Here is a 23,876-nt window from a genome sequence, read left to right as displayed (position 1 = left end):
GTCAGAATCACAGAAAAACAGAATTGGAAGAGATTTCAGAGGCTCAGCAAACAAGCCTCGCCAACCCCCAACATCTCCAGCAATGAGTGGGAGGTGGGAGGAGGTGGGGGAGGGGAAGAATCCTTCCTTCCTTCCTTCCTTCCTTCCCCCAACGAGCCAGTCTTCCACTTAGGCAATCTTCCCTTACCTTGAACTTTTCTGTAACTTACTCCCACTGACTGACTCTGTCCTCTGGGGCTAACCAGAGCAACTATCACAAGGTAATCCTCCAAATAGATGATATATATGTATCTCTGTAACAATAAGAGCAATCATTTTTCTCTTGTGCAGCATGCTAAGTGTGGAAATATGTTTAGAAGAATTGTTTAACCTATATTGTTTTACTTGCTGTATAGGGGAGAGGAGTGGAGGGGAAGGAGGGAGAAAATTTGGAACACAAAGTTTTACAAGGGTGAATGTTAAAAACTATCTTTAGAAAGAAGCTATTAGAAAAATAGCTATAAAATAACTGTTTGGACATGTATACATATATTGTATTTAACTTATACATATTTAACATGTATTGGTCTGCCTGCCATCTGAGGGAAGGGGTGGTGGGAAGGAAGGGAGAAGTTGGAACAAAAGGTTTTGCAGTTGTCAATGCTGAAAAATTACCTATGCATAAAATTTTTGTAAAAATTAAATTAATTAATTAAAAAAGAAAAAGAAAATAGCTGTAATTTATTTATATAGCAGGCACTGTGCTTTGTAATTGTCTCATTTGATCTTCAGAATCTTCTTGTGATGTCAAGGCTATTGTGATCCCTATTTTACAGATGAAAAAAGTAAAGCAGATAGAGGTTAGATGACTTGTTCAAGATCGCACAGCTCATAAGCATATATGGGGGAGAGGGGAGAATGGAGTTCAGAATACAGATTTCACTGATTCTAACTTCTTCCCCAAGACACTGATTATGGTTGTCCCTGCCCAGCATCACTGTATCCTCACCCTTCATACCCTCCCCTCCCCTCACACCGTCTGAGCTCTGATACCACTTGTCTGATCTACGGCAAGTCATTCCCTAGGCTTTTCTACTGTAAAATGGGATGTTTGGACCATATGGTCTCTAAGACCTTTCCCTGCTCTAAATCTGTGGTATTTCCTAGAATGGAAACTCCTTGAGGGAGTTTGAGACTGCTTTCATTTTGGTGACATAATAAATGGAGGTTAGGCCTGGAGTCAGGAAGACCCAAGTTCATTTTTGGTCTTCCTGGTAGTGTGAACCTGGTCAAGTCACACTTCTGTTTTCTTATCTGTAATACTTCCCAGGGTTGCTGTGAGGATCAGTTATAATATTTGTAAAGTGCACAGTGCACGTCACATAAGTAAGAAAATGTTTATTTTTTTCCTTTATATTCATGATAACTAGCATAGTGCCTCTCTCTTTCTTAATGATAATTCCACATCAGCTTCATTATTTTTTCTCAAAAGCCAGACTTAATAGCTATGCAACTATAGATAAGCCACTGAGTTTCAATGAACTCATCTGTAAAATGGGGACAAGAATACCAATTCTCTCACAGGATTGTTGTAGAGGATCAGAAGCTAATGAATATAAAACACTTTATAAAGCTAAAAGAGCTATAGATCGCAGCAGTCATTATTACTGTTGTTGTTCAATCCTTTCAATTGTGTTTGATCCCATTTTAAGTGGGTTGTTTTTGTTTTTGGTTTTTGGCAGAAAGACTTCTCCAAGTCATTTTACAGATGAGCAAACTAAGGCAAACAGAGTTAAGTGATTTGTCCAGTGAGGCAAACAGAGTTGAGAGTTTGTGGGTCTCAGTTTCCTGATCTGTAAGATGAGGGTGTTGACTTCTAAAGTCCTTTTTTACTCTAATCCATAATCTCATGAATTATTGTTCTTTCTCTCTCCCATGAATTCCCAAATACTTTGTTCCTACCTTTTAGTGTGCTCATCTATCTATTAGTATGGTGATTTGTAGTTCTAATCTACTAAATTAGGCTGTAAACTATAGAGCATTATTCTAGTTTGGATAAGATCTAACACAGCTATTAAGTGTCTGAGGTTGGATTTGAACTCAGAAAGATGAGACTTCCTAATTCCATGCCCAGTGCTCTTATCTATTTAGTCACCTAGTTTCCTCCTCATTATTGTTTTATTACTTGAGCTTTGAAAAATAGCAATTAGAGATCCAATTATAGCACCCTAATTTACATACAAATTCACTCAACTATGAATGTTTCTGGATTATTGTGGTACAAAACATAAGAGGTCCAAAGATAAAACTGTCCAAGTGTTTATTTGTAGCTAAACCTGGAATGAATACTTATTAATTGCTTTGTCAACCTGCACTATAATCAGCTTTCACATAACCTCTTCCCACTCTTTTCCTACATCAAAAGAAAAAAAAAAATCCAAAAGTAATGAGATTACTATGTCTGGAAAATGGTAGCAGAAATCCTCCCCCATCTTCTACAAATGCTTTAATGTCAGAAAGGCAGGTAAGAACCAATGAGGGGAATCTCGGGATTGTGATAACCTGCAACCTCAATAAAAGTCAGCAGGGTGATGTAGCTGTCACAAAATGTAAATGCAGTATCTCCACTAAGAAAACCCCAAATAGGGTCACAAAGAGGTGGACATGAATGAAACACGACTGAGCAACAACAAATCTTTGAATTAACAATGAACCTAGTGTCCAGTAGGATGGAAATTTGAATCCCACCATATTCTGTCCTGGTCAGACCCTGATCTAAAGGATTGTGTTGAGTTATAGATGACAAACCAGAGCACAACCAGGGGGAACAGGCTAAAGAGGATCAGAACCATGCCTTCTGAGGATCAGTTAAAGGAATGGTTAGCCTGCAGAAGAGAAATCTGAGGGAGGACAGAAAAGCTGTCTTCAAAGATGTTGGTATGTGGAAGAGGGATTAGATTTGCTTTGTTTGGCCTCAGAAGGCAGGATTAGGAGCAATGAATGGAAGCTTCACAGAGGCAAACTTCTGGCTTAATGCAAGGAAAAATTTCCCAACAAGCTAAACTTTGTTGTCCAAAAACTTGGTAGTGAGTTTCCAAACATGTTAAGGGAAGGTTAGTTCCTTCTTGTTAGGAATCTTATAGAGAATATCAATAGTGAGGATAAATGACTTAAGATTCCTTTCTACTTAACATTCTGTGATCCAGAAAGCTTGAAATATTAAAATGGTAACATCCCACCTTTAAAAGAGTATGGAACAAGAAAAGATTTTTTTTCTGCCACAAATTTTTTAAAATGCCTGCCAGCAAAAGAAAAAAATGTCATTAATTGGGTATTGGAAACGTAGGTATATAGATGAAATAATTAATATAAAATTCTTATTTTGGTTTAAACAGTTCTTTCATATCAGTTTTTGTCCTAGAGTGAGTAGTTGGGGTTTTTTGTTTGGTTTGCTTTGCATATTAAATATTACAAGATCATGAATGTATTATGTAAGTCATGGACTTTAATAAAATTAAATAGTTGGATATTTGGTGATGTTTGATGCTATTGCATGCCCAGAATATAGTAGAATAACTATTTAATTATCTCAGTTATCCTACACACAGTTAAGAATTAGTAAAGAAATCAACCAAGGCCTCCAAATAGTTACTCAGTCAATCAAATATTATGTATTAAGCTGCTTCAATGTGCTGGGCACTGTGCTAAGTGTTGAGGATATAAGGAAAGGCAAAGAAAGAACAACAAAAACAGTTCTTGTCCAAGGAGCTCACAGTGTAATTCAGACAACAACATGCAAACAACTTTGTACAAACAAGAAACAGGTGGGAAAAAATGAAAGCAGTCTCAGAAGGAAGACACAAAGATTGAGGAATGTAAAATGCTTCTTAAAGAAGGTAAGATTTTAGCTGAGCCTTGGAGGAAGTCTGGGGAGCCAGGAACTAGAGATGAAAAAGGAAAGAGAAAAGGTATGGGAAAAAGCCAATATAAATGTTTAGTCAGGAGACGGAATCATGTGTGAGCAACAGTGAGCAGGCCATCACAGAGGATGTGTAGAGGTATACAGTGTAAGAAGACTAGAAAGGTAGAAAGAAGCCAGTCAAAGGAGATTTCAAAATCCATGTGTACTTTATGAGAGTCCCTCCAGTCCTCGCTTAATACCTATTAACTCTAACTTTACACACATTCCAATAACGTAGCTAACAAAAGGTAGTAAAACACAATTTAGAAGCATCAGAACAATCCAATAGAAATTGGTATAGTTGGTAGAATGGAGTGACAGAGTAGAGGAGTTTTTTTTTAAGACACTTTAATTTGATTCTTGGAAAGTTCCTTGATTTAATCTATGTGTATAATTTATTTAATGTATTCCTTCCACTTTTAGAGATGACAAATCCTATTCCCTGAGATCTTCATTTTGTCCTCCAATCCATAGAGGATCCATGCACCATGCTGAAGGCAACTCCTGGAACATAAAAAATATAAAAACTCAAAAAAATTCAATGATCTGGGGTCATCACTACATCAAAGCCCAATAAAATAACTTGTGTTCATACTAATGACCTTCAGTTATCAAGAAAACAGGTAAATTATGTTTATTTTCCTTAGCTTAAGAAGGATAGGAAACAGAGAGCATTTAAAAAATATTTACATCCTTGATAGTTAAGCTTTAGTTCTTGAATCCAAATTTTCAGTTACCATTTTATTCTTTTTTTTTAACTTATAATTTTTTTCACAGTGTATATTCATGAGTAATTTTTTTAAATAATATTATCCCTTGTATTCATTTTTCCAAATTTTCCCCTCTCTCCCTCTACTCCCTCCCCTTGATGACAGGCAATCCCATACATTTTACATGTGTTACAGTATAACCTAGATACAATATATGTGTGTGAATATCATTTTCTTGTTGCACATTAAGTATTAGCTTCTGAAGGTATAAGTAACCTGGGTAGAGAGACAGTAGTGCTAACAATTTACATTTGCTTCCCAGTGTTCCTTCTCTGGGTGTAGTTATTTTTGTCCATCATTGATCAACTGGAAATGAGTTGGATCTTCTTTATGTTGAAGATTTCCACTTCCATCAGAATACATCTTCATACAGCATTGTTGTTGAAGTGTACAGCGATCTTCTGGTTCTGTTCATTTCACTCAGCATCAGTTGATGTAAGTCTCTCCAAGCCTCTCTACCAGAGTTTATTCTTTTAGAATTTAGAACTGACAGGATTTTACTTTATTAAAATGAGAACTTAGAAAAACTTTTTTTTGACCGTAACACCCATTTGCTCAAAAGTCACTGTTGTTTCTTCATTGCCTATTTTATAAAAGAGATTTTTGATTATTATGAAAAATGAGTATTTATCTCTCATATTAATAGTTAATTGTTAAAATTAAGGAGAATCCAGTTTTTCTTATCTGCCCTATTTCCTTATTCAGTTCTCTCAAGGATAGAACACTGATGGAGGATAAGATTAATATTCTCCTTTTGGATATTACTATTCCACCCAATTAACTCAAATTTGGTTGGGAGTCTATAGGTTCTTTATCCAAGGGGAAGGAGGGAGGATCTGTATTTAGGGAGATCCTCTCTGACCAAAAGTGACTTGATGTCCCTCTCAGCTCCTCATTGGAGTAATCTTACTTTTCTTTGTAAAGTGTCACCCTCTTCCAAGGGCATTTTTGCTGTGAGCTTGCTGCCATGAGGGTCTTTGGCATTCAAGAGTGTCACTGGTCATTTATTTAAAATGTTAATATTATTAATAAAACGACTAATTATCCAGAAATTATATCTCTTGGATTTTTTAAACATCACAAAACATAAAATCTTGATATTGGAATTAAAGTTCTTCATCCTAACTCAATCCTGTACTCATCTAATGTATTCTTTTTAGAATTAGATAGAATACCTATGTGATAGAAAGGAATTCTTTCAAATATTAAGGGATAATATCCATCAGCATGCAATATCAGGAAAGATTAATAAGGCATAGTGGATAAAGGGAACCATAATTGTACCCAGAGTCCAGAAAACTTGAGTCTCTAACTATAAGTGTGACTGTTGACTCAACTTCTAAGACTCATTTTTTTTTCATCTCTAAAATGAAAGAATTTGGCCAGATGGAGTCTAGGATCCATTTCTGCTTCAATTCTATAATCTTATGATTTTTTAAATTATAATTTGTGGAAGAGGCATTATAGTATGTCTGAAGCCAGCAAAACTTAGGTGTGAGTCCTGCTTCTGACACCTCCTGATGATATGATAATGAGTAAGTTATTTAACATTTCATTGTTGTAGGTCTTTGGTGTTCAAAGCTATAGAAACAAAGCTATAGAATCCAATAATAAGGATTCCTGCACCTGCAGATTGACTTAGAAAACTACATGTTAATAATATCCATTTTACTGTATTTTTATTTATTTTGTTAAATATTTCCAAATTACATCTTAATCTGATTTGGGAAGTACTTGGGAGTGTTATGAGCCATACTTTTGACACTTCTATTCTAGAAAAGTGTCTAAAACTGTTGCTTTTCAGTCGTGTTAGAACACCTCTTTCTGACATCCTTTGGGGTTTTCTTGACAGAGATAGCAAGAATGGCTTGCAGTTTCGTTTTCTGTTTCATCTTACAGATGAGAAACTGAGGCAAACAGAAGTATCTGAGGATGTATTTGAACTCATGAAGATGTCTTCAGACTTCAGGCTTCACAGTGTTCATTGCACCATCTAGCTCCCTTACATGTTGGAAAAAAAAAAAGGTGCCCATCAGTAATGGCACAGGGTGTTCCCTTTTATGAGTGAAATCACAGATTCTGATTCTATATTTATTAAAAGCTAGCATTTTCCTAACAACTTCTAATGAAATTTCCATATAATGTTTGGGGACAGGAATATTATCTGCCAAATTTTACAATGAAATTCCCAGTCATACAACTAAATTGAAATTCAGTTTTGTGGTGTTTAGAGATTTGTAACACTTACTCTAAAAACAATTTTGTGTGGTAAGTAGTAAAATATTTTTATTCTCATTTTGCAGTGGAAGAAACTAACTCAAAAAAATAAAGGACTTGCCCAAGTTCACAGCTGAGAAGTATAGAACCTAGTTCTTCCAGCAGTTCCATGGTTCTTTCCATTGTACCATAATGAAATGTATTCCACAGAATTACATCCCTTTTTCTGATGGTTCTACGATGAAATTTTCAATGAATTGTAAAGAAAATATAGCATACTATTTTCAAAAGTGTGATGCAACTAGGTGCCACAGTTAGGAAGAGTGTTGGACAAGTTTATGAAGACCTGAATTCAAATCTGCCTCAGATACTTTAGTTTTGTGATCTTGGGTTTGTTTCCATCTTTAAAGTGGAGATATTAGGGTAACAGAATCTATAGGGTTGTAGTAAGAATCAAATGAGATAAACATGTAAATCAGTTATAAACTTTAAAGTGCTAATTAAAGTATAGAGAATAATTCTTTCATAGGAGACTAATGATACAGATTAAAGCTTCTTAAAGTATAGGTCATGACTCTTATGGAGTTGCATAACTGAATGAGACAGCCATGAAATCATGATTATCAGTAAATGATTTTTTTACCTATTTTATATACCTGGAGTCATGTAAAAATTTCTCTGGCAAAAAAGGTCATGAGTGGAGAAAAGTTTAAGAAGACTAGATGATGAGTGCCACAATAATTTATATATTATTTTGAAATGTATCTTGATTTTCATTTGGAAATTAGGTACCTGATTCTCAAGTGGGATGTTTAAAAAATTCAATTCGTAATTTCTAGGTAATTACTCACTTTATTAATAATACTACATTTTAATAGGTCAGTGACATCTCAGATGCTCATCCTCATGGCAAAGGGCTCACAGCTTATTATATGCCTTTGGAACACCCTTCCTGAGGGTAGTAATCAACTTGATCAACAATTAGAGAGGTGGACTTTACAAAGAGAAGTGAGCTCACTCCAGTGAGGCACTAAGAGGGACATCCTGTCATAAGAATAGCCAGGAAGGCTATCCCTAAATCTAGAGCCTCCCCACACCCCAGCCTAGAGAAATCTGGACAAATAATCTTATATTTTCCATGAAAGTCTGAATTAATTGAATGGAATTGCCATACCCACAACAAGGAGACCATCAGTCCTCTCCTTAAGAGAATTCTGCACAAAAAAGTAGGACAAGGAAAAAAAGTGGAGGTCTCCCCAGTTTTAACAATTGACTGTTAACATAAGACAGAAACAATCATTTCATTTATTTTAGCCTTATTGGAAATTTGGCTGAAACATTATAAAGACACTCCAATACAACCCTCAATACTCAAAATGTTCCTGCTTTCCATTTCATGTGTTCTTGTGCCTTGAGACAGTACTCAGCCATGATAAGATAAAGAAACAGAGAAGATAGGAAAGATACTGTTTATTTGGGTCTATTTACCCCATGTTGATATTCAAAAGGCAACTCCCACATCGCTCGATTTTTAATTTTGTGGTCATCATACTTAACTCCCATGTGAGAGTGGACATAGCTAGAAGGGAAGATAAAGCCCCTTCCTGTACAGATAAAGGAAATCAAGTCTCAAAGAATTCGGGTAACTTACCCAAGATTACTCTTAGAAAATGATGGATGTGAGTTTTGTACCTAGGTCTTCCGACTTGAGATCCAATAATCTTTCTTCTGTGTCATGCATAAACCAGCTAAGGCTGAAATTCTGCATATAATATGCTCAAATAATGGAGAGTGTGTACACACTGAAGTTTGCATTTCAGAGCTTCCTCTGAGGACAGCACAACTTTTTATACCATAAACTAAAACCTTCCCTGAAAGAATGAAAGGTAATGAAGCCTTAGTTTAGCTACACTTTTCACAATTTAAAAATTAGTTATCCTTAGATAATCCTTGGTGGCTAGTCTGCATTTGGTTAAAATAATTTTCTGTTTCACAGAGCTAATATGCTTAAAAGAATCCCAGATTTTTCATTGTTCTCTAGAAACATTTAGTTATATCTCCTTAATCTGCCATCCTTTGAGAACAATGTGTTTCATGTAAAGAAACTTTCTAGATGAACCTCACTCCTAAAGTGAGGAAAATGATTTTAATTATTTTTGATGGAATATTCCTAAAAAAAAAAAAAAAGCATTTCCCTGCTAAACCCAAAATAAACATAAGTTTCTTTGTTGACTCCAGGATCATGATTACACTGTACATCTTGACAGGAGCTATTAAATAACAGAAAACAATTTGCCTATTCCTAAATGGCTACTTTTTCTTTTTTAATGGTAGCATTGAAAAAAAAAATTTGCCTCTTCTCTTAAGAGACTGTTAGTTACCAGTGACAATGAGCCCTTTCCTGGCATTCCTCTTACCTCTTAAAATTAAATAAGCTAGCCTGTTAGAATTGAGTGGGAAATAAGTAGAAGTCCTATGAATAAGATGTATGAAATTTATTCAGGTGAATGTGCTTTTGGATCAAATTTTCACCTAAAGTGGAATAAAGAAAATCCAAAAATCTGAGAGAGCATGAAATATCTATGATAGATCATGTGTCTAATGAATTTAAAAGGCTTTTTAACCCAAATCCATTGCCATGCAATCTTCTCATTTTCTTAAAACCTCCCACTGGCCAACAAGGTCAGAAACAAGCTCATTAAATGGTTTCCATAAAATATATGGCTAATATGACAAGCCTTTCAGATTCTTATTTTTTTTCCAGCCAAGTGCAAAGGACATGCTGGGATCAAAGACCACAAGAGTATTTAAGCTGTTTCTTGGGCCTGAAATATCCTCCTACTCCCTCATATGTTCTTATATCCTTTATTATCTGGTCTAAATACTATCTTCTCCTCAATCTATGTTGCTAACAAATTTCCCCAATACCGCAAAATAACACCTTGTTTTACAATCCTTGAATGTAATCTGAAATGTTTATATTCATCATCTCTGTGGAATATCACCTCTCCTTTAAAACTATAGGCTATTACTAATTTTGTGTAGTAGCGAAAATTTGCCTGGGATTCACTATTAAGAAGCAATGATGTACAACAGTTCTCTTTTCTAGTATACAAGGTAAAGGATCTTCCTACTCTGGCGAATGCTACTGGGTGACCAAAGCTCTTTCTTGGCTCCCACTCTCATCCTTTTCTCTCCTTTCTCAATTTGATTCCACATGCTGAAACCTCTTCTTGACTTCATATTTATACTAGGGATACTTGATAATCCCACTTCAGTTTAGTTATTGGTGGTCTGTTTTCCCAAGAAGGGGAGATAGTCTCTAGATATGGCACTTTGGGGCACATCAACTAAGCAACATTTTTAAATAGACATATATGTGTGAATGAGAAACAAGAGGATAAACAGTAAACAATGGCATCGTCTACTAAGAATGTTTGAGGCTCAGTTATCAAAAAGAACTTAGCAAGCTATGCTGGTAGCAACAGAATAGGCCTGTTCCTTAAACAGACAAAGTAATGAAAAAAAGAAGATACTCAACTTTTAGCTTTTTCTTTACTAAGTATAATCTTTAGGTTAGGAGGGGAAGAGAGCTACTATTTAACAAGGAATTGAAATCCTGAATAAGAGATATGGTTTATATATATGTAGATATAGATATATAGATATATAGATATGTATGTATGTATATATATATATATATATATATATATATATATATATATATATATACACACACACACACACACATATACACATCTGACTGTCCTCAATGACCTCAACTCACCAAGTTCATACTATTTCTCTGAGTACTGAAAGAATTATGTTGATATCCTAATAAAGTTGGGGTAGAAAATACCATTCGTATCCAGAGGGAGAACTATGGAGACTGAATGAAGATCCAAGCATCCTATTTTTACCTTTTGTGATCATGTTTACTTTTTTTTGCATGGTTTTTTTCCTTTTTGTTCTGATTTTTCTTTTACAACATGACAAATATGGAAATATTTAAAATGATTGTTCATGTATAATCTACATCAGATTGCTTGCTATCTTGGGGAAGGGAAAGGTAAGGGAGAAAAGATTTGGAATGCAAAATATTGCAAAATGGAAATTATACAAGTTATTGTAAAAGTAAAATATTATTGAAAATAATTATGTTGATCTGTGTAAAACATATAAGATTTAAAAAAAAAAAAAGGCAAATGATAACCTTAAAAAAGAAAAGTACGGAAAATCTGGGCAAGATAGCAACCCTGATGAACATGCTCGTTTTGGGGGATTTTTTGGGCAAGATTCTGGAAAATCCTATTAAAGGGATGATGCATGATCTCTCAGGAGTAGTTCAATATAAGCTAGGATAGGAGAGCAAAAAGTTCACTGTATTTATAATCACGCTCCTAATGTGGCTATGCTACATCATGAGACCCTCCCTTCATTCGTCTGCAAAAGGGATTGGATTAGATGACCTATGAAACTATCCATTGTTCACCAAGAAAATGTCACAGGCATAGACAGGATAACTAAATTTTATCAAGGCATTTTTGAACAATATGTGGGGATAAAGGCTGGATAAACAGAAGATTTGGCATTGGTTAAACAGAAGGCCAAGAACGGTTGATTTGGGTTAACATAGAAGTCCATGGATTTCAGGGGATTCATAAACTTGGAAATTAAAAAATGTCTATTTTTGCTAACCTTTGGTTTCCTTTGTAATCCTACCTTTTTTATGCATTTAAATAAAAACATGGTGAAAAAAAGTCCATAAGGTTCACCAAACTGCCAAAGCGGTACATGACACAAAAAAGTTTTAACAATCCCTGGGGGGAAAAAAAGATTGGTGGTTACCTGTAGGTCTCTAGCACATCAGAGGGTTCTGTTCTATTTTCCACCCTTTACCAATGACTTGAGAGGAAATGTAGGGTAGTAGATAGATGATGAACTTTGGAGTCACAAATACCAATCAACTCCTCTCACTGTCATGACTCTATGCAAATTAACCCTCTCTTGGCCACAGCTTCATCATTATGTGTGTGTGGACTATTATTAGGACCCCCAAATCCCAAAAAAACTATAGCAATGGGTAGAATAAGAACTCCTAACCTTTAGGTTTTACAAAAAGCTTTCCTCATGATCACCCCAAGGTAGGCAGGCATTTCTTAGAGAGGCAAAATGATTTGCCTATTAGGGTCACAATCTGAATTAAAATCTAGCCATTCTAAATTGATAGCTTTTTTCATTGTGAGGCTGCCTCACCAATCTGTTGCCAATTAATAAAAGACTGATCAAGTTCCAGACTTAGAATGTCTAGATTTGAATACAAATGTTCATGTGAAAATTACTAAGAGGTTCCAATGGATTGTAAGCATATAAAATATGACCTACAGCCCTAAGTGTTCAAAAGATCTTACTTAGGCTGTACACTAGTTGCCTATAGTGAAAGGAGGAAGATTATATCCCTAATTGTATTTTGCTCTAGTCAAATCACAGGTGAACTATTGTCATAGTTTGGATAAGGGATTTTCAAAATAGAAAAATGAAAGGGGATTTAAAACCATGCATGAGGTTCAAGTCTAAAGAACCACAGTATTATTTAGCCTAGAAAACAGACTATTTGGGGAGGAGAGAAGGGGAACCCTGCTGGAGAGCTGCCCTCAAATATTTAAAAGGGCCATCTTATAAGTTTTACATGCATTTTGCTTGGTTCTAGAAGGAACAACTTGGAACAATCAATAAGCATTTATTAAGCGCCTTTGGGGCAGGCACTGTAAATACAAAGACAAAAATGAAACAATCCCTTCCCTCAGGAACTTAACAATCTATTAAGAATATAAAAGATCAACAGGGTAAGAGGCACATTTTGGCTCAAAAGAAGGACACTCCTACTACCAACTTCCTAACTACCAAACTTTGAGCTGTCCATAAATAAAATGGGATACTTTGGAAAATAATGAGCACTAATGCACTGTTGGCAGATTTAAGGAATGGTATAATGGCTCTGGAAAACCATTTTTAATTATATTTTTTAAAGCCACCAAATTATATATACCCTTTGATCTTCCTTCTAGGCAAATGTTCAAAAGAATAAAAGGTACAGGGGAAGATTTATATATGTATATATACACATGTATTACATAAAAACCTAACAGCATATTTTGTTTTTTTGTAGCATCAAAAAACTAGAAGAAAAGTTAACCATCAGTTGGGGGGATGGTTAAACAAACTGTAGTATCTAAGTGTAACAGAATGTTACAATAACCTAAGAAATATGGAGAATTTGGAGAAGTTTGGTAAGACTTATGTGAACTGATGCAGAGCAAAATAAGCAAGAACCAGACTAATATACACAATGGCCATCAAAATGTAAAAAAAAACATTAAAAAGCCTAAGAATCCACATTGACCTCATGACTACTGAGGGCTGAGAGTGTTGCATGCCTTCTGTCAGAATGGCATTCACATTCTCAGACATGACCAACAGTATTAACTTGCTCTCACTACTTATTTGTTACAATCAAGAACCCAAAGGAGGATTCTATTGAGGGAGGTGGAGAAAGACATCAGAGAGAAGTAACCAAGAAATGTGGTGGTGTTTTTCAAAGGGAGAAGTCTCCCATTTCTAAAGGTGTATCTGAATGGCCTTTGTCATGGACTTTATAGATTATTTGATTCTAGGTACAGTGGAGAGCGTGGTTGGGTTGTTGTTGGAGGGATGTTGTATGACCTTTGAAAATAGTTAAGTGGATAGTATTAAGAACTTGTTTTGGGTCAATAAGACTTGAAAAATTTTAAAGAAGAAAATTTGCTAAAACTGTTCATTTTGTATCAGCAATTAAATATTTTCTCGTTCCTTATGGATTCCCAGTTTTTTGTAAATGCTATACTCCCTCCACAGAAGAAAGAAGAAGAGAAACTCTTACCCAGTCCAGTGGTGACACACCCTAGTTATCCAAGATTGAAAGTTGCCCTATTCTTAGTTTTGCACACAATCCAAAATAAAGATGCTAAGAGTAAAAGTACATTTACCCTAAAAACTAAATAAGGGTGGTTTTCAAAAGTATTGAGCTTCAATATATGCCATACTCAAAAGTAAAACTTCCAAGCAATTATTTTCCTTTCTTTCCTATTAGGTCTATTAGTCATAAGTTATCACTATCCTAATACTCAAAACAAGTCTATTTTAATCAACTTTCATTAGGCAGATTACAATTAAAACAGGTTTACACTTATATTAACTGGTATTATTGTTCTAGCTAACATTGATATAGCACCTGAAAGCTTTTAAAGCACTGTGTGTGTATGGGCATACACATTTATATATATATATATATATATATATATATATATATGTATACCCACACACATGTATTTTCTCCACTTGTTCTCAGCTGGTACAACAAATGTATGAAAGCACTTTATAACCATTAAGTGTTTCTGTGTGTATGTGTTGTATACATGAACATATATATGTATATAAATCACAAAAAATATAAAAAACAATCTTGGGACAATCTAGTAACAAAAACTTATATTACAAAAGTATTGTAAGAAAAGTTCTAATCCTATTGACTGGGAAAGGAATCTCTTAATGTTATAACTCACTTTTTCCTGTATAAAAGAATGAATTCTTAATCGTGTTTTCTGATGTTTACCCCAGGATTAATAAGATCATTTCTACTCAATCAAAACTAGGTACTGGATTGAATACTGAATTGAACTCTTCCCACTTGCTACAATGTCTTTATATGCCTGCACATTTCAGATCAATGAAAATGTGTTTTGAAAAAAAATAAATATCCATTTTACTAGCTTTTAAAATCTTCACTCTAATTTAAATCAGTATAGAAAATGAGAATTGTAGTTGTAAGGAACTTCATAGATCATTTAGTTCAAATTTATCACCTTACAAAGGAGGCAATTTTAGACCAGAGAAGCTGAGCAATTTGCCTAACACGAAGTAGCTAGTTTTAGTGTCAGGGTCAGAATTAGAATCAACAGTCTGACTCTTAAGAATCTAATGCTTTTTCTTCAACATCCTGTTGCTTACACAGTAAACACATCTTAGACCCAAATAGGGTTTTACTAGGTTAATAAGAAGCAAGATTGTCAGGCTCAGAAACAAAAAGAAAGAGTACAAGGCAGGTTACACATAGATAAAGCTATAGCCCCCCAACAAACAAAAATTCCCCAACATATACCCTTCAACATACTTATCTTCAACAGATAAGACTCTTAGAAAACTCATTTTAGAAACACGTGATTAACTGCATTTTCTTAAAATCATATTCATTCAAAGCAAACATATTAGGGAGCACCAATACGAGAAAATCAAGAGGATTAATATAACTATTAAGTTAAAATAATGATGTGTCATCACTGTTGGAAATTGTTTAAATGAAGGCAAATTCTTTAAATGACAGCAAAACTATTTAAAACAACTGTTTGGCATACAGATATTAAGAACTACTATATTGCTTTCCAGTTGATTAGAATGATACCCACGCATTCCAGATCACACAGAAATTCAGAGTTGGGGTATTTGTTATTGTTATTGTTTTTAGTATCAGGAAATATAATACACCTTTAAGAATGCCCCAAAACAATGTGAACCCATACTGCTACACAAGCTTATATTATGTCACTCTAAACTAATGTAGTATTTTTTGGTATACCAACTACTCTGTAGTGCCCAAGTTTATTAAGGAGAACTTTTAAAATTTTAAACACAGGTGGATTAATAGCTGCTTTTGTGAAAAGGAGTCATTTACAAATGGGTTGCTGCAGTGTATCAAAATGCTGCTAAGAAAAATGCAACAGCAAGGTACTCTGATAAGAGTACATTATTCCACATGGAATCCTAAATTAACTTTCCTCTCTAGCTCCTCAAATGAGTCCTCATGAGACTAGAGATAAGGTTCAATATACCACAGAGGTAAAAGAGTTCACATCAGTTGAAGAGTCTAAAAACTTTTAAAGTGTAGAGAAGAATTAAATGCTAATAAACCTTTGGTGTCTACCCATTAACATTTCCATTTTAAGTGACAATGAGATATGTATAGTTTGTGGAAAAAATAAAAGCAACCTGTTCACACCATATTCCCACTGTTCCTAATTCTTTCCATGTGTTGTTCTAAGACCACCTGGCTTTAAAACATTTGGTTATTCAGTGCAGAAAAGTAAACCACAGACAAAGTACGACAACTTTTAATACTCCAGTAATACTAATGATTAAAAATTATTGCATAGCCTTATGCATTTATCCTAAAACATTTTCTGTAAAGTAAATGAATTATATAAAAGACAAATAATCCCTTAAAATGTGGATGGCCTCTACTACCTCGATCTTCTATCTTTTTTTGTTTTTTCAGTACTTTTGTCCATCGTTTTCTCATTATCTCCTCTGCACTTTGGGCAATACCATTTTCCCTTTGGTTTATAAGTAAGTGAAACACATGAAAAATGAAACCATTCAATTGGACATTGTTCATTGTCACATCCTATCATTTCCCCATAAGACACTTGGTTACATAAACAGTATGTAGGTTCATTGGGATCTATTGCAAACTCAACAGGTGAAGCTTCTCGTTCCTGTTTGGCTTTTGAACGTTTCTTTTTCTTGGCAGATTTGGATTTCTTTTCTTTAGGTGGTTGATCATCACAGTCTTCAATCCCATTTGCTATGTGGCAGAGATCACGGCTTTCACTGGTCCGCTGTCGGCGAGGTCTTCTTGAAGATCTTTCTGGTTGGCTGGAATCCATCTTTGTCTTATCTGAAGATCTCTCACTTTCTGAAGGATCTTGAAAACATTGTGAATGCAACTCCATTTGCCTTGCCCGGTTCTCTACCAGCTCAAGCATTTGTGTCACAATTTGAATTTTCTCGTCACCAAGTTCCTGGCTGTTTATTAATGCTCTCTGAAGATTCTGTTGAAGGCGTTTCTTCTGATGTGGATCATTTTCTTTCTTATATTTTTCACAAGCATCATCAATTTCCTTTAATGCTTCTGTTAAAAAAAAAAAATTAAAAATCAGAATATTGCCCAATGTTAGAGAATAATTTGTTTTTAAAGGAATTTTTTTTTTTTAAGTCACTGGAATATTTTGAATAGAAGTCAAAAAACATAATGCCACAAATTCAAATATACTGTTTGTCATATCCAACATAAAAAAACCATAAAACCCAGAGAAACTCCTGGAAGCTTCATCTCCACCCCAACCCCCCCAAAAGGAAACTATGATCAATTATTGATTGATATGACCAACACAAAGTTTAAAAACATAGCCCCAGTTCACTCATATTTAGTTTTGGAATATTGTTTAACATCTTAACTTTTTCATTTAATGGTGCCCACATTTTAGTTTCATTTTGGAAATTAAATTCTACAAACTGAGAGGTTTCTAAAGCGAAATTTCTACACCAATGATTCCATTACCAACAACACAAAAAGCAATATGGTAATTCTATTGTTTTATATATCTAGGCAATGTTTTTTTTTTTTTAAGTAATTTTATTTGTTGATAAACTTTTGAAACATCTTTAAAAGCATCAACTTAATATGTTGTCTTACAAACATTATCTTAGAATAGAAATAACACTACCTTTAAAGAAAAAATTAGTATTGTGTTGTGACTCTCAATCTAAAGCTCTTTCTTCTATCATGCTATATAGGTCAGAGGTGTCAAAACTCATAGCTTCAGCTAACTCCTGATTGTGGCCTGAATCATATTAAAATGTAATCGGGTAATATTTAATAAAATTTTAAAAATAAAGGAAATAATTTATGACTTTCTAAATCAATATGCAGCCTGTAGGGATTTGTTTCTATTGGAGCTTGACACCTGTGCCATAGGCAATCCTTTGCCGGCAGCTACTTGAGTAATTCAGTCACCTGGGCTCTAGCAACAAACCCACATACTACAGTGTGGCATCTCACTAGAGAGAAAGCCCTTAGCAAAGACTATTCTATTATTTCAAAAGCTCAAAATATTCCCCTTTATTTAGGTATTCAAATGCTCTAGCAATCAGCTAGGTTTCTTCTACAGAAAGGAAAATGACAATTTTCTAAATATAAAATTTTGAAATGAGCAAAAGCTAAGAGGGGACAGATAGGAGTAAACAGGACAAACTAATTTCAACTATCCCTTATCTTACCCCCAATGATCTGCAATCTTATAAACATGGCACTACTTAATATGGTATACCAATGTTTGGCTCTTAATATTAACCAATGAATAAACAATTTCATAACAAAATAAACATCTTAATATGCAGGGAAGGAAGGAAAATCATCATACTAATGCATTGTTGGTGAAGTTGTGAATTGGTTGAGCCCATCTGAAAAATAATCTGGAACTATGCCCCCAATTTACTTACCTACATATACCATTTGATCTAGCTCTACTACATTACTAAAACTATATAGCCTGAAGAAATCTATGAAAAAGAAAAACCCTATACATGAATAAAAATATCTATTGTAATTCTTCATGGTGGCAAAGAACTGGAAAAAAGGGCATTCCTGTCTATTAGAGAAAGTGTGAACAAATTATGATGCAAGATTGGAATGTTATAGTGCTCGAGAGCACAAAAAGAGAAAACGGTTTCAAAGAAAACTAGGAAGACATCTATGAACTGATTGATCCACTATGAAATGAGCAGATCTAGGAGAACAATTTAGTGAATAATGTCAACATCATGGGGAAAAAATAACTTTGAAGGACAATAGAAAATTGAACAATGCAATGGTAAACCATAAGTCCAGTGACCTGAATATGCAGAAAAGGACCCACACTTTTTGAACATGGCCAATGTAGGAATTTATTTTGCTGTACTATGCAAATTTATTGATAAAAAATAAAGAAACATTTATTAAGTGCTTACCTTGTATAAAGCACTGGATTAAGAGTTCCTGTTTCATAACAGGGAAAACAGGCATTAAAGGGAAGGGGGAAAAAAGGAAAAGGGGAAGGTACCCCTCCCTAGGTCCTTTCTCAAAATAGAAGTTCCTAGAGAAACTCAACAATGGGGGAATAAGAATTTTAGTAATAGAAAGAGAAGGCAAATGAAGTCTGGTGGCAAAGTCTGATTGTCTTTTTGATATGCATGTGGTAACTGAGAAATAGGAGGCTAGGGCTTTTAAGATTTGCCTATTGAATGTTTTGTCTAATATCAAGCTTGAAACTTTTAAAAAAGCATATATTTTTCTACAATAAAGTTAAAGCTCTCTTTATAGGTTGGAGCAGGATATTTTGTAACTGATGTAAGAATAGGACCAGATTTATTACACTGAGAGTATAGTTGTCTCTGGACCCAAGAGGAATAATGCAGATTTATTTATTTAGGATAATAGCTTATGTTCAAACAATTAGTTGATTTCTAGATAAATTTAAGGTATCAATAATTTGTACTTTAAGTGCATACTATCATGCTGTCCAAATTTCCCAGGATGACATTAACATCTATACTTCACCTACTAGTTTTGTTCCTCATGAGTTTATCTCAATGTACTACAACATTTTGCACTTGGTAAGCACTCAATAATGTTTTATTAGATTTGTGATTGAGATTTTATATGTGCTGCATTCTGTTGAAATACATCTTGATACAAAGAATACACATATACTGAATTAAGTACTTTTAGAGCTAGATTGAATTATAATGAGTCTAGAAGGAGGGAGTATTTGACAGCTAAATGAGTTCTATCTTATAGAATAGATCAAATGTATCAGTGATTATTTGGGAAGAAAGTTTATTGTGTATAACTTTGGATAACACAAAAATATCATATAGAAATTAAAATTTAATGAACTTCTTTTCTACAGAATGCTTCACTGCGAGATAGATTACAAGTTTAGTTTAAACAATATCCCTACCCATCTGGAACTTAAAAGTTTAGTGGGGAATGACAGTCATAAATAATTATAAAAGAAATGCAAAGTAAGAAATCTATAACAGGAAGAATTCACTACCCAATTGAAGGATCAGGGTAGACTTCCTGGAAAGAAGCATATGGGGTTAGGCTTTCAAAAGAGTAAAAATTCAACAGGTACAGGCTGTTCTGGGCATGGGGGGAAAGAGAACAAAGTAATACGTGAGTATAGAACATGTGGAAGAAGGCAAGCAATCTAAATTGATTGACATGGAGATAATTTCACACTTTTAAGTTTTACAAAGAAGAGTAATATAACTAACATTTATAAAACACCTCCTATATACCAGGAGCTACACTAAGCACTTTTCAAACCTTATAACAAGTTTGAGAAGTATGTTAATCCCATTTTAAAAATAAGGAAATTAAGCAAAGTTTACTGGCTAGCTTAGGGTCACATAACTAGGAAGCTTCTGGGGTCACATTCAAGTCAGATCTTCATGATTTTAGGCATATGGGATCAAATGGGATCCAAACTTTGCTAACCGGTGGTCTTGGACAAACCATTTCATCTTCTCTGTGGCTAAATTTTCTCATCTGTCACACAAAGGTGTTAGACTAACTTACTTACAAGGCATCTATTCCATAGTCCTACGATAAAGTTGCCATCTTACAAAAGTGAAAACTGAGGCTGAGTTAAACTGACTTGGTCAGGATCATGTGACCCAAATTCAACTAAGTATCTACTGACATCAAACTCAGAACTCTTTCCATTATACTGTGAAGAGTATGTGAAGTGTATGTACTGTGAAGAAATCTTAAAAGCTGAAGGACACAACCTTGTAAGGGAGCTAGAATTGTTATGTTGGGAGATGGAAGAACTCACTGAGGTGAAAAGCTCAGAATACTGAGTAGCTAAGAGACAAGCCTAGGGAAACAAAGTCAGTGTTTGTCAGAGGGAACCAACCTGAACTCAGAAGATTCAGCAGCTGATCTTCCATCCATTATACAACCCCAGTGTCCACCCCAGTATCCACACACTAGGATAGTAGTGGGACCAAGGGCAAAATTGAGAGAAATCATGAGGGTGAAAATCAATACGTCTGATTTGGGCTGGATTGTTTCCTTTTGGTTTTTGGCAGGATGATAAGTTGCCAGTGGAATATTCATTAACATGGAGAAGAAACTGAAGCTTGGAAAAAGAAGAGTGTCCTGAAGATCAAGAGACCCAAGTTTTAGACCTAGCTGTTGCCACTAATTGGCTGTATAATCTAAGATGAGAGACCTGATATAAGCCTTAATTTTGTGACTTAGAAAATGAAAGCAGTTTAAATTTTTAAGGCTCTTTCCAAATCTTAACATACTTTTTTATTTGTTATGTGGGCTATGTTTTGGTATTTAAAGAAAAACTAAGTCAGAGAACAGAAAAAGGCAAGAAATATTATAGTGGCTATATGATGATTTTATTTTCTTACAGATTAGGAAAATGAAGTTTTGAAGAGATTATGTTATTTGTTCAATGACACTAAGCTAGTAAATTTCTGAAGAATTCTCTAACCCAAATCTGAAATCATCTATATAAAAAGTAGCAGGGGCCACATTAATCAATAAACTCAAGGACAAGAACTCAAGCAACAGCACCATTAATGGAAGTTAGAGAGGTCAAGGAGCCAGAAAAGAGTTAGAATCAGGTGATTATGACACTGTTGAGATCAAGGTGGGAGACTGCAGAAGGTGTGGTTTATGTCAGATGCTACAAAAGGATCAGAGAACATAAAGACGTAAAATGATCAGGTTGAGTCGCTGATGATCTTTGAAAGATTAGTTTCAGTAGAGAAGTGAGGACAAAAATCAGATTGAAAGGAGTCGAATTTTTTCCTCTCAAAAGATTGGCAATGAAGAAGGGAGAGATGGGCTGCCACTCCTCAAACATGATTGGACGGACTTCAAGGATCAAGGAAAAGTTTCCCTAATCTCGGGAAGCTGGTCATTTTTATAGCTAGAGAGAAACCACTGCTAGTTCGAAAAGACTGGAGAGGGTAGGGAATGAAGGGTGCAGGTACAAGATTATGCTGAAACAGAAACTAGGGACCTATAGAATCGAAACTAATCTTGGTGAGGGCAAAAGGAAGGGAAGGTGACAAGAGGCAGCTGAGGGGCAGAGGCAGCCCTGACCGATCCTTCCCAGTTTACAGCCCCCTCCCCACTCCCCCCAGCATTGTGCTCAGCCCAAGTCTCTACTTCCCCGATCCGGGTCACTCCTGTAGTCTGCTTTCCAAGGATTAAGACCCCGGCCCAGGTAGGGGCCCCCACAAGGTAAGGGGGCGGAGCCCAGGGGGTGCGGAAGACAAGGGATCTCTGGCTCCCGGGAGGCTCCAGCAGGCTGCCCCCCCCACCCCGCCGAGGCAGCACCGCGGGCAATAACGGATGTCTTCCGGGGCAAGGGCCAAGGCTGTGCTCAGTCTCTTGCCGCACACATTTCTACCCTAAATCCAGGGCCTGCCCCAACACCGCTTAGGAACTGGAGACGCCAGACCCTCAGTGGTTTGACTGGCCCCGCCCTGCCCGGCCCACCCCGGAAGTGACGCGAGAGCCCCAGGACACACGCGGGGCGCGCGCCAGCTGCGGGAAGCGTCCCCGCCACTGGTTCGGAGTACGGGGGAATCGCTGTGTAGAAAACCGGGCAAACCTACGCCCCCCGCCCCCGAGGCTGCCCTCACCCTAGTCACTCAGACTAAAGAGCGCGCGCCCCTCGAGTCCCCAGCGTTACTCTTGAAGGCACCGCCTACTCCAGGGCAGACACTCGACTCCCTACACCGCCCCCCACCCCCCGCTGAGCCCCTCCCTCCTTTTAACTGTTTAGCGGAAGGAGCCGAGCAAAAGCAAAGCAGCCGCCCCCGGACCGGCCCGCCTCCCCCGAACCGGCCCGCCTCCCCCGGGGCTGCGAGAGCAAAGGAGACCCCAAGGCAGGGAGGAAAAGAGAGGGTGGGCCTTCCCTGGGATCCGCCCCCACTGCCCACTCCCCCACCTCCAGCACGTTCCAATGCATCCGCCTTTAGGGGACAGGGGAAGCGAGGGCCGAGCCGTCCTCCCCCAGCCCGCACACCTCCGGTCCCCGCGGCCGGAGCCAGCCGGCCCGCCCGCAGCTCCTCCTCCTCCTTTTCCTCCTCCTCCTCTCTGGGGGCAGAGCCGGAGGAGCGATCCCTAGCTAATAAAATGGCTGATTCCCTGCCAGAAGCAGCCGAGGCTGCAGAGAGCGCCCAGGTTTCCCCCAAAGTGCCCCGAGCCCGGAGGCGCGGGGCTGTCAGCCGGGTAGGCGAATCGGGAGCACCTCTCGGCCTGCTTTCCCACTCACCTTGGTACTTGGTGTCTATCTCTCGCAGTACGGACACGTTCCGCTGCATGTCCAGGGGCAGAGACTCCACACACTCGAGGTAGTCCTGCACGTAGCAGGAGAGTAGCCGGCCCCGCTCCCCGGCCAGGAGCCCGGCCGCCGGGTACAGCTGCTGCTGCTGCTGCTGTTGTTGCTGCCCTAACATCCTGCTGTTGCTGCCGCCGCCGCCGCCGCCTCCTCCGCATCCAGCGACCACACATGCACCGCCGCGGCCGCCCGGGCCGCCCGGGAGGCAGACCCCGCCGCCCCTCACAGGGGCGCAGCCGACTGACTCCCTCCGCCTCCTGCCCTCTGGGGGGACCCTCACATACCCCGCCGCGGGCACACGTCCTAGGGCGGAGCGAGATCAGCTGCCCCCCTCAGCGCCCGGACACACTGGGGATCCCCGGCCGTGCCGCCGCCGGGGACGCGGCGCTCGGGCGTCCCGGACGGCTGCCGGGGCTCCGCGTCCCCCTCGCGCTCACAATCTGCTCCCGGTTCCCTTCGCTACTTGACTTCCACTGACCGTCTCCCCTCTCGTCCCCCACTTTTCCTAAGTACCCAGTGTGAGAGTGTCGGGGTGTGAGTGTGTATGTGTATGTATGTGTGTGTAGCTCCCTCTCTCTCTTTGGCCCCCCCTCCCCTCCGACTGCAGATGCCTCTGCGCTTGCGCAGGGCTCAGCCCTTATAAGGCTCGGTGCCCGCCCC

The 23,876-nt window shown here is 37.4% G+C and overlaps 1 protein-coding gene and 1 long non-coding RNA gene across 4 annotated transcripts; one reads left to right on the top strand and one right to left on the bottom strand.

Moving 5' to 3' along the window:
• Positions 1-16,633, top strand: LOC141546009 (uncharacterized). Its single transcript, XR_012483208.1, has 3 exons — positions 1-260; positions 4,364-4,563; positions 16,550-16,633. It is a non-coding gene; the product is annotated as an uncharacterized LOC141546009 (long non-coding RNA).
• ING2 (inhibitor of growth family member 2) lies at positions 15,187-23,778 on the bottom strand. Of its 3 annotated transcripts, none has more exons than XM_074273478.1 (2): positions 23,151-23,778; positions 15,187-16,930 (listed from the first exon to the last, which is right to left on the bottom strand). In XM_074273478.1, the coding sequence occupies exons 1-2, from the start codon at positions 23,332-23,334 to the stop codon at positions 16,260-16,262; spliced, it is 855 nt and encodes a 284-aa protein (XP_074129579.1). In that variant the 5' UTR covers positions 23,335-23,778; the 3' UTR covers positions 15,187-16,259. The 3 variants fall into 3 exon arrangements, with proteins under 3 accessions (XP_074129579.1, XP_074129581.1, XP_074129580.1); XM_074273480.1 differs by lacking the exon at positions 23,151-23,778 and adding an exon at positions 20,763-22,339; XM_074273479.1 differs by lacking the exon at positions 23,151-23,778 and adding an exon at positions 18,808-20,756.
• Between the last annotated feature and the right edge of the window lie 98 nt (positions 23,779-23,876).

This window comes from Sminthopsis crassicaudata, chromosome 6, assembly GCF_048593235.1.
Source record: "Sminthopsis crassicaudata isolate SCR6 chromosome 6, ASM4859323v1, whole genome shotgun sequence".
NCBI lineage: Eukaryota > Metazoa > Chordata > Mammalia > Dasyuromorphia > Dasyuridae > Sminthopsis > Sminthopsis crassicaudata.
This window is presented reverse-complemented; position numbering and strand designations above follow the sequence as displayed.

Coding starts and splice junctions, on each gene's coding strand:
- ING2 (XM_074273478.1), bottom strand. CDS start 23,334: ATGTTAGGGCAGCAACAACAGCAGCAGCAGCAGCAGCTGTACCCGGCG. Junction 16,931..23,150: donor GATAGACACCAAGTACCAAG/GTGAGTGGGAAA, acceptor TTTTTTTAACAG/AAGCATTAAAGGAAATTGAT.